At 27.8% G+C, this 11,860-nt stretch overlaps 1 protein-coding gene across 3 annotated transcripts; it reads left to right on the top strand.

The window, feature by feature from the left end:
• Window positions 1-8,172: 8,172 nt before the first annotated feature.
• Window positions 8,173-11,042, top strand: LOC105142479 (glutathione S-transferase L3-like). Of its 3 annotated transcripts, none has more exons than XM_011050132.1 (11): window positions 8,173-8,237; window positions 8,321-8,364; window positions 8,464-8,547; window positions 8,642-8,702; window positions 8,780-8,866; window positions 9,416-9,514; window positions 9,596-9,698; window positions 9,780-9,859; window positions 10,024-10,131; window positions 10,496-10,576; window positions 10,664-11,042. In XM_011050132.1, the coding sequence occupies exons 2-11, from the start codon at window positions 8,351-8,353 to the stop codon at window positions 10,667-10,669; spliced, it is 723 nt and encodes a 240-aa protein (XP_011048434.1). In that variant the 5' UTR covers window positions 8,173-8,237; window positions 8,321-8,350; the 3' UTR covers window positions 10,670-11,042. The 3 variants fall into 3 exon arrangements, with proteins under 3 accessions (XP_011048434.1, XP_011048435.1, XP_011048433.1); XM_011050133.1 differs by having other exon boundaries at window positions 8,192-8,229; window positions 8,319-8,364; XM_011050131.1 differs by lacking the exon at window positions 8,173-8,237 and having other exon boundaries at window positions 8,266-8,364.
• The last annotated feature ends 818 nt before the right edge of the window (window positions 11,043-11,860 follow it).

Here is an 11,860-nt window from a genome sequence, read left to right as displayed (position 1 = left end):
TAGAACTCCAGATATGGGCTAAACACTAAACAGTGCGCGGGCTATAGGACAGATTCAAACTTCTTTGTTGTTGCTACAATTTGGACTTGAAAATGGTTTTTTTAAATCTTGGACTCCATATGAAAGTTGTAGGCCTATGTCTTACCTTTCCATCCATATAAAGTAAACATAAAGTCGAGATCTACAGCTCCAGATATGACCCAATTACCGAACAGTGTTCCGGTTTGGACTGCACCAACATCTATTTTTGAAGTCTGACCATCTCTTTATCCTTTCAATTTTAGTTCTTAAATTCATCAATCAATCTTGTCATTTATGTAATAGGCCTACATTTAAAATGAAAATTTACCATAAATTAAAAATATCTTATATTATTAGATATGTTATTATAAAATATGCTTTAATTAAGGAGTTATTAGTGCTTCAAGTGCAAAATGATGATATAAAACCTTGATAAAAATGCAATTTTAAGTACTAATCAATAGCTTAATCCCCAATAAATCTAATATTGAAGGATGTAATTAAAATTAAAAGTTCAATTATAAAAAAAAAAAGAACACAAAAAACAACTTAAGTCAAGTTAGGTTAATCTATCAAGCATGTGACCTGAGTTATGAAATGAAGACAATCTCATAAAAAACAAATTGAAACAGATCATAAAATTTCATTCTTAATCAACCAAATGTTGAAGGATGAAATAAAAAAAAATTGATTCCGTTAAGTTAACTAGTCAAACATGCGACTAGATCATGAAATTATAATAAACTCATAAAAATTAAATTGAAAAGAATAATAAATATAATATTAAATTATAAAATTAAAATTTTAAAAAATAAAACATAATTTAAAAAAAGAAAGAAAGAAAGAAAAATATTATTTAAGTAAATAGAATTTTATAAGAAGAGGTATTAATAATATCACATATTTGGAATTTCAAAATGAAAGTGTTTCCCAACCCTAGTACAAAAACCCAAGAATTAATTAAAAAAAATGATTATTGCCTTAATAAATTGTGCCATGGAGCACAACACAACCCGAAACATTATAAAAGTACTGATTTTTTCCTCTCATTTGTTTTCACAATTAAACAAAGTTGATATCGTTGGTGATGGATAGTTGGAAGCATAGTTATTAAACCTGGTTTAGTTTGGCCTAGTAGGTCAATCTGGTGATTGAATATGTCTGGATTTTTTAAAATATTGACTAGTGTAACAACCTGGCAAAATTTGATTGACCTAGTGGCTTGACCTACAACCCGAGCAAACCTGGATAAGACCTAGTGTGTTTTTTTAATACCATGGCATTTATCACCTGCCAAAATCTCCTCATTTTTCACCTCTTCCTCCATACAATAGAAAACAAGCATCTAGAGACTTCACTAAGTAGTTTTAGAGTCTAGTAAAAGCCCATGTTCCACAAAAAGTTAACACTTGTCTACTCTTTATCATATTTGTCAACCTTCTTAACTGCAGTACTGATAAACCTGCGCGGGTCCTTTTGGTAAGAGTTTTGGAGCTAATATGAATAATATTAGCTTTATAACTCCTCCATCTTTGGATATCCTTCAAGTTTACTATTATAGGGTTATTGGTGTTTTTTAAGGTAATTTTCCTTGTAAGCCTCCTAATGAGTTCAATTACACTGTTGAGAATCTCTTAGCCAACCTTTTGATGCCAAGTTTTAGTATTAGGGTGAGGGTTTTGGAATACAATGCAAGTGTAGAGATCATTCTTAAAGAGACAAATGTATTAGCTGCTGATAATCATCTCATCCATTTACATGGTTAAAGCTTTTATATAGCTGGATGGGGATATAGAAATTTTGACCCCAATAAGGATCCTTCAAGATATAATCTAGTTGATTCACCTAAGGAGATTACAAATGGAGTTCCTTATAATGGATAAGTAGCGATCAGATTCAAAACAGATAACTTTTGATGGGTTATAAATAATTACTATTTATTTTCTAATTTAATTTAGATTAATCCATGAAACACAAAACCCGATCTCTTAGCTTGCTCAATTCTTAGGCCGGATCTGATAACTATGGTTGGAAGTACATCTAGAATACATCTAACAATACTCAAATAATAATGATAAAAACTTCAGTAGCTTTAAAAATAATCAGACAAAAACATGTGGAATACATCTAGAATAACTTGAGCTAGCAGGAAATATGGAATAACTTGAGATTACGTAGAAAATAAAATTTGTTCCACTTTATTTCAATTTTGAATTCATATAAGATATCCTAACTATTCCAGCATGAACAAAACAAAACTAACAATCTTGCTTCATAAAAACTAAAAACTCAAATATAAATTTAAAAGAAGTACAAGTTGATTTTCTCATGGAAAATCTATAAAAAAATTTGTTTGATATCCTATTAGTTATTTATTGGATTCACTTTAAAAAAGACCGACACAAAGACCAGAGAAAGGAAATGCAACTTATGACTAGTTTTTTTTTATACCTATTTTTTTCTAAATGAACTCATAAAATAACTAATATAATATTACTAGTTACTCATTTAGTAGCATAAAATTTCTCTAGAAAATCTTGAAAGTGACTAATTATTAAATTAAATTAAAATGCTCAGGTTGAATTGATAATTTTTCCATCCACTCTAGAATCATTAAGCTTTGCATTAGGGGCAGGTAGAATAGTCTTTTTCAAGTTGTTAAAGAGTCATTTAGAAATTGAACTTTAGTAATAATGTCTTTGCACTTTTATTCAATATAGTAAAATTATTTAATTTCTCTTAAAAGAAATTCCAAAACTTAGGGCCATGATCTTTATCATCTTTTTATTTATAATTTTTCTCAACATTTAAATGACACAATTGCTTTTAAAATCAAATTTTTTATAGTTATGGTAATAACTTTGGCATCTTTTCATGTTGGGTTTTTTTAGAGGGGACATTCAACAATTCACTATATATATATATATATGATGGCTTGCTTGTGGCTCATATGTGCTAGCCAATGAAATATCTTTTTTAGTGACACATGAGATGTGCAACATTAGATTTTTCTCAGCTTTCCTTTCATCTAGGTACAACACATATTCTAAATTGATGTTGATTGGTGTATTTAACCTTTTTTTTCTTCTCCTTTAATTTTGCATTAACCCTAGAAAAAAAAATAACCTGTCACTTTTTGTTATTTGTTTATATTTGGTCCCTAATCTTTTAATCACTATTTATTTTATTTAAGATGATTTATTCAGTTGAGTTTTTTTTTCAATTTTATCCCTCTTCACTTTTTTTTTTTTATCTTTCAAATCTGGTCTCCTTTCTTTTAATTGATTTTTATTATTTGAGATGATTTTTAAAACTTTATTTTTCATAATTTCATAATTTTAATGTTTTTTTTCTACCAGTTTTTTTCTCATTATTTTAATTGTTATTTTTTTTTTAACTTTATGCTCCAACATTTATTTTTTTTAGAAATCAAGCTTGTTAATTAAGCCCGTGTCTAGAAATTTACATGTTGGGAGTTTGGAAAATTACTCAGGTTTAAGAAATTCATTTAGATTTGCTTAGCTTTTTTTTTTTTAAGCTCATATTTTTCAATTTCATCTCTTAACATTTATTTCATTTAAGATTGGACTTTTTTTTTATTATTTAATTTTTATAGATTTTTTTATTAATTTTGACAACAACATGAGTTATCTTGAGTCTTTTTATTTATTGTTGTCTATTCGATTTATCTTTTATTTGAAAATTTTATTTTTAAGTTAAATTATTCAATATATGTATGAGATGTTCATCTTATGATATTTTGATTAGCTTGCTTTCTAGTTTGTTGCTATAACTTGGTTACCATGCTTCGTTGCATGACTGAACTATTTTTTCACAAAAAATGATGTTAAGCTGCTGCAAGCATTATTTATAAAAGAAATAAAAACATGCAACTTGGTTCATAGATCTAACGAGGTCAAATAGGCTGTCTTTAATTCAATTAGACAAAAAAAGAAAAGAAAATGATAGTAGATAAATCAAATTTAAAAAGAAAAGTATTTTTTTCCCAAAATGGAACAAATAATGCATATCAATTCACAACCCATTAAATATACAAGAACAAATTAGGGTAAAAAATCACATAAAATAATTGGTCTTGGTTAACTTGATTTAGCATGACAAGCATATAAACTCAGTAATCATGATCGAGCCACCTAAGATATCCCAAAGAATCTATGGTCCAGACCATAAGATTGAAATAAGTTGATAAAAAAATAAAAAAGAATTATAAAGCTTTTTTTTAAATCATGTTAACTTTTCAAATGTATGACTTGAGTCACTAGACCCGAAATATTCTATTTGAAAAAAAAATGAAGTCCAACTCTCAATTAATAAAATATTAAAAGATAAAATTTAAAAAGAATTAATTTTACAAGAGGATTAAAAAATAGCAATTAAAATAATGAAGATCAAAATTCAAGCACCAAATAAATTTTATTTTTGATTAAAGGGTGAAATTGAAAAGAAAAATCAATTTAGCAAAAGGACCTAGAAAATCAAAGAATGAGGATCAAGATTGACATAACAAATAAAAATAAATTTATGATTGAAGGGTGGAATTAAAAAGAATAATAAATTTTTCAAAAAAGCCAAGAAATTAAAAATCAATACAATGAGAATTAAGTTGAAAAACACAATATCATCAATTTGGATTAAAGGATGATATTAAAGATAAATAAAAGTTTTACAAAAAACTAACAAGAAAAATTGAAAATCAAAATAATAAGGGCCAAATTAGAAAAATATAATATTTATAAATTAAAATTAAATAATAAAATTGGAAATAAATGAGACATCTATAAAATAAATATGAAAAAAAATTTGAAATCAAACTCTAATTTTTTGGGAGGAGAAGGAAAAAAAATGAAAAAAAGCTAATAATGTAAAAATCATTATAAAAATAAAAAAATTAAATATAAGCTAAATAATTTTATTTATAACAGCTAAAACAATTCTTATATAATTTTGAAAAATATAATAAAAAAGTTATAAAAAAATAAAAAAATCTAAATAAAGTAAAAAACTATTATGGATTTTGCAAAATGGTTTCTGAACCCTATTTCAATACCGACCCTACGATGGGTTGCCCATAATGCTGGAGACAGAACAAAAACCTTAACGATAAAAAGGAAAACCAATCGATAGAGCTAGATCTTATGTGAATGATTCGCAAATATGTTGCTTCTTTTCTTCCACAAATAATCTCAAAAAAATTAATTTGGTTAAGTCGATCTGAGGTATTTTCACTTTTGTTTTGTGAAGAGAGAATGTCTTGGAGAGAGGAAGATAGAGTGAGAGTGAGGTGTTTTTTTTTTTTTTTAATGGTTCTTCATTTGTAATATATTGCATAGTATATTTAAAAATATGATAGAAGCTGCGGTTTAAGAAAAAATGAAAGAACAAGATAAAGATAGTGAGAGTAATATTTAAGAAAAAATGAAATGAATTCTATTTTAATTTAATTTATTTAATTAAATTTAAATTAATTATTATAATTAAATTTAATTATAATAAAGAATCGATTCAAAGAATATTTATCTAAACTTTAAATTCTTCTTTGATATTTTACCTCATAGCTTAAATATCTTTAAGAACTCAAAATGATAGAACTTCACCGAACTTAAGCCTGGTATGTGTTCATTTTCTTGTCATTCTTTCTCAAATTATTATCCCTTTTCTCATCTTTCACGGATAAAACTAAAAAAAGATTTTTTTTAGCATGATTATTAAAGATATTTTTTTTTGCATTGCAAAAATATTTTTTTTAAAATTTGAAAATCTTTTATTTTTTTCTTTATTTTAAATTAATTTTTAAAAAATAAAAAAAATATTATTTTAATATATTTAAAAAAATACTTTAAAAACAACAACTATCATTACTAATTTATAATAAAACATTAAATTTTATTTTAATATATTTTTATAAACACCCATGCTATAAGAAAAAAATCATTTTTAAATGCTTTTTCATTGCTAATATTATGGCTTAACTTTTTTATTGTTAAACCTCTTAAGCCGTCCTTGTTATAATGAAATATTTCTGCTTGTACAACAATAATTTATAATAAAACTTTAAAATTTATTTTCAAGTTTCAAAAGATTCAAATGTTATTATCAGAACAAAACTCATGAGAAAATAAACTACAACGGATATATATTTTGAAACAAGTTACTTGACAGTTGACAATGCGACAACAACGCATAATCTCCAATGCAAGTAAATCTTAACTCTTAAAAAATCTCATAAAATCATGTAAACTGTATCAGCACTATGTTGACATAATTAAAGAACGGGTGCTGAGTTTTATAGATTATTTTAGAAAAATTAAAAAAATATTTAAAATTTTAATATTTTATATAAAAATATTTTAAAAAATTCATGTGAATATAGATTATATATATTGTAAATAATAAAATTTAAAAAAATATTTAAATTTTTTTTACCTCATATAAAAAAAGATATTATATTATCATTTTAAGTATTTTTTTTTATCTCATATAAAAAAGATATTATATTATCATTTTAAGTTGAAGTATTTAAACCAAATTTTTTTTATGTCACATTGAAAAAACATAATTTGTTTTTGTGAACATAGAGTATATATACTAAAAGACTTAAACTTCATTTTAAGTTGAAGTATTTAAACCAAATTTTTTTTATCTCGTATTGAAAAAACATAATTTTTTTTGTGAATATAGAATATATATACTAAAAGGCTTCAACTTCCATATTAAAAAAATAACTTCTTTCTTATAAACATAGAGTATATATATTAAAGAGTTTCAAATCTCACATTAATAAGATATTATATTATTCTTTTAAGTTAAAGTATTTAAACTAAATCTTTTTTTTTATCTCACATTAAAAAAACATAAGTTTTTTTTCTTATAAACATAAAGTATATATACAAAAAGACTTCAAATCCTACATTGAAAAATTAATTTTTTTCTTGGGAACATAGAGTATATATACTAAACGGTTTCAAATCTTATATTGAAAAAACATAACTTTTTTCTTATAAATGTAGAGTATATATTCGAAATTGCTTCAAATTCCTCGTTGAGAAAATAACTTTTTTCTTGAAAATATAGAGTGTATATATTAAAAGACTTCAAATTTTACATTGAAAAGATATTATGTTATCCTTTTAAGTTGAAGTATTTAAACTAAAAAGTGTTTTATCTTATATTAAAAAAATATAACTTTTTTCTTGTGAACATAGCGTAAAGGACTTCAAATTTCACAATTAAAAAATATATTTTTTTTTGAACATAAAGTATATATATTAAAAAATTTTAAATCTCATAATAAAAAAAAAATCTTATAAACGTAAAGTATATATACGAAAAGATTTTAAATACCACATTGAAAAAATAACTTTTTTCATAGGAATATATAATATAAATATTAAAGGGTTTCAAATCCTACATTGAAAATATATTATGTTATTCTTTTATATTAAAATATTTAAATAAAATTTTTTTTATCCCACATTTAAAAAATATAATTTTTTTCTTGTGAATATAGAGTATATATATAAAAAAATTTCAAATACCACATTGAAAAAATAATTTTTTTGAAATATAGAGTATATATATGAAAGTGTTTCAAATCCCATATTAAAAAAATAATTTTTATCTTAAAAAAATAGAGTATATATATATATATATTAAAAGATTTTATATCTCATATTAAAAATATAAAATATTTTTCTAATATTTATATAGTAAGCTTTAAAAAATATTAATAATCAACTAAAAAAATATAAAAAAATCACATTTAAAAAAAAACTAGATATCATTTGATTTCGTCTAAGTTATTTTGCCTTATTATTGTATCAGTTGATTTTTTTAACAAATTCAGACTAATCTAGCTATTGAATTGATTTGTCGGGCCAGTCTGAATGTAATAACAGTTATTAACACTTGCTTTGAGTTCCGTGCTAAAAAATATCAAAAGTTGAACTAGATGCATGCAATTAATGGGACGTGAGTGGGTGCCGTGGCTGTTTGTAACATGTTGTTTTTCGTCACCTACTCCCCCTTCGTCCTCATGGAGGCTCCACGATGACCACAGTTGAAATACGATCTTGTATCCCTGTCGTCATTGCTAAGGTCATAAACGGCTATATAAACCCAACCCAGGCCATTTTGTATTTAGACACGATTCTGTCCCAAATCACCGCTCTTTTGCACCTTTAAAAAAAGGCCACGCACACCGCTCTTTCGCACCTTTTAAAAAAGGCCACGCACACGCATCTCTAACTTACACCGCTCTTTCGCACCTTTAAAAAAAGGCCACGCACACGCATCTCTAACTGTCACTGCCATGGCTGCTGCTGCGTAAGAAGCCGCAGCTTGCTTTCTCTCAATTCTTCAACTTGTGTTTTGCTGTTTGATTGATCTCTCTCTGTTTTTTTGTTTTGTTTTCTGTATTGGAAGTTTGGATAAGAGCATACCAGAGAAATTGCCCCCATCATTGGATGCGACTGCAGAGCAACCTCCACTATTTGATGGAACTACCAGGTTTGTTTTTGTTTTCTTTTTTTTTTCTGGTTGCTGTGAATGACAGTAGTAAGAATTTTGTTTCTAAATTAGTTTTGTTTTTGTTGTGTCTAAGGTTGTATACATGCTACACTTGTCCATTTGCCCATCGAGTTTGGATCACCAGGAATTTCAAGGTCTCTTATCAATCCATTCTGTTCTTTGCTGTCACTTTCCTTTTTATTTATTTATTTTTTCTTTTTGATGGGTGCAGGGATTACAGGACGAGATTAAGCTAGTCCCTCTAATCCTTCAAAATAGGCCTGCTTGGTATTCAGAGAAAGTTTACCCTCCAAACAAGGTCAATACTTCCTTTCTTTATGCTTCATTAATGCTTCCTTTTATTGTTATCCGTCACTCAAACCCTATTTTTCAAGAAATGATACACTATTCTTTTATTTTTCTTTCTATTTTTGTAGACAATATTGCAGTAGGTCACCAAAGAAAAAAGACAAAAAAAGAAAAAAAACCCTGCAATACATCAGGCTAACAAGTTTCCTGTTAAAAACCCAGAGTAGGGTTTATAGCTGGGGTAGTATGAGCTGTAATAGCATTGTTTTTGAGGCACTGTCGATTCTGCTTTGTTTTCGTATGGCTCTAGTGAAGTTGTTTATGATGTTTTCTTAAAATAGTGTGATCATAAAGCTGATGAATTATAGAATTTAGCTTGATACTTACCGAATTATTGGCCGTTACATCAGTTTTTCACTGAAAGTTTCTGAAGTATAGTTCTGATTTTTGGAGTTAGTACTAATTTGAAAGCTAGTTGTATCAAGTGCGTACGGTTTCTGTTTAACCTATGAATTATTTATCATTTCTTGGTTGATTACAAAACCATTTTTGTTCATAGGTTCCATCACTGGAACACAATGGCAAAATCACCGGGGAGAGTCTTGATTTGATCAAGTATTTAGAAAGCAACTTTCAAGGACCTTCACTTCTCCCTGGGGTAAGATGCGTATGATTCTCCTGCACTCTTGATGTGAACTCCCAATCAAATTGAAAAAATTAACAAAGTAAGTTACTGTAGGATCCTGCTAAGAAAGAGTTCGCTGAAGAGTTGTTCTCCTACACTGATACGTTCAACCGTACAGTGTTTACTTCATTCAAGGGAGACCCGGCGAAGGAAGTTGGTAACTTCAGATTTTCCTCTCTTTCTATGTGTGGTGTTTCATATATAAACTGGACTAACAATAATTAGTAACTTGCATCAGGTCCTGCTTTTGATCATCTAGAAAATGCTCTGCATAAATTTGATGATGGGCCGTTCTTCCTTGGTCAAGAATTCAGTTTGGTATGTTTTCAGTTAATACCACGAGCACCTTAGCCTGTTCTGTTTGCTGATTTTTTCACCATATATATATGTTTTCAGAAATATGCATGGTGAATCATTTGCCTTTGCACATTATTTGAGTGTGTTATGTTTTATATGTATGTTTAAAAACCATTTGTTCTCAGGTGGACATAGCCTATATCCCATTCGTTGAAAGATTCTGCATCTTCCTGTCAGAAGTGTTTAAGTATGATATTACTGCTGGCAGACCAAAACTGGCATCTTGGATTGAGGTAATTTGGAATCCATTCTTTTTTCATCTGCCCCCCGTGTTCCATGCTCTTTCACTTTGATCCTCCCAGATCTACCTGGTTCTGTACTCTTTATCTTTTTCATCGTTTGGTTGAAAACAGTTTTACGGGATCTTCAATCTTGCATGACTTAGATCATGTCTGGTTATTGTGTTGGCGTCTTCTCTAGTGTCTAATAATTAAGCTTATGATGAGCAATCATTTGCTGTTACGCAACTGAACATCTGAGCTGAATTTCCTAGTGCTTCTTATCTTGAACCAGTAGTAAAAAAGAGGATGAGCTTCTTTTTGGGCTAGAGATTTTGGTTTTGGATGGTAACTTGTTCCTTTATAAATCCAAACGCAGGAGGTGAACAAGATTGAGGCTTACAAGCAGACAAAAACTGATCCAAAAGAGATGGTTGAAGTTTACAAGAAGCGCTTTATGGTAAATAGTCAAAGCCATTCTGATATGCTTATAATTCATGGAAGTTGTGGTGAAGTAACTGATCATCTGTTTATGTTTGCTTCGCAGGCTTAGAATGAAAATGCCACTGCACTGAATAAGGGCCCTGGGGTCTCTTAGCTGAATAAGATTGTTGTGTTTGTATAGGGTGAAGGTGCATATATATATATATATATAATGGTTGATGTTTCATGGTTGGTCTCCACGGGTGTCTACTTATAGCTCTGGTAAATAATGAAGAATAAACCTCCATTTCATTTTAGTTCATTGAGCATGCCTGGCTTAGTGTGTTCGCTAGATTTCCAGGATGGTATTACTTTAGCACCTGTTTTTAGGCTGGATGCTGCTAGTACTTTTACTCCAAGCTCTTTGCATGGTGTTTAACGAAATGCTTGGCTTGTAGTATGAATATAAAAGCTCCTGTTACTTATGTGATATTGTTGCTCGCCGGAATTTGTTGCTTCGTATTAACAGTTAAGAATCCCAGGCATTCGTTTTCTTCCACAGAAGATAGTTGTGGCGATGGTATAACAGGCCTTTCTTATGGGCACTGGAATTAGGCGATAAGAATGCACTACAATTAGGCGATAAGAATGATGCTGACAACATATCAGGTTAATGAATTTTGCATTTTCTATCTCGAGGATGTTAAGGTTTTACAATGGAGCGTACCACTTCTCTGGTACATAAATTACATTCAAAAGAAAATCTTAGAGGGTGATGTTTAACTTATACATTCGGGATTTGCTTTTTAGAGTTTATTAATTCAAATTTTAAACTCATTAAAAATTTATATAATTACTAATTTAGAGCCCGTGAGATTATCAAAATATATATAAATTAATCTGGATATTTATATTAATTAAAAAAATAAATTATAGTGAATGATCCTTGAATTAACCTTACTGCTATTTACAATGATAGCAATAAACAACATTGTAATCCAAAAAACAAGGGGCCTGCAAATGGCTTCCAAAATTTAGACAATAATCTCAATAATGGTTCGTTTGTTTATAAATGTTAAGATTAAAGAAATATAACCTAATGTAGTACAATGCTAACGAAACTTACCAAGTTACTTGAATTGTGTACGGGCTCTAACACCATTGAAGATCTTCGCCACCCAAATATGTGGGTTTTTTCTTTTAAAATCAGAACAACGAACATAAAAAATTTAATGGAATAACATTGTTTAAAAAAAATTTAGTGAAATACCATTTTATTATTTTTTAAAAGCATAATATTTAATTCTTTAAAAACATCATT

The sequence above is a fragment of the Populus euphratica genome, unplaced genomic scaffold (assembly GCF_000495115.2).
Source record: "Populus euphratica unplaced genomic scaffold, PopEup_1.0 scaffold448.1, whole genome shotgun sequence".
Taxonomy (NCBI): Eukaryota; Viridiplantae; Streptophyta; class Magnoliopsida; order Malpighiales; family Salicaceae; genus Populus; species Populus euphratica.
This window is presented reverse-complemented; position numbering and strand designations above follow the sequence as displayed.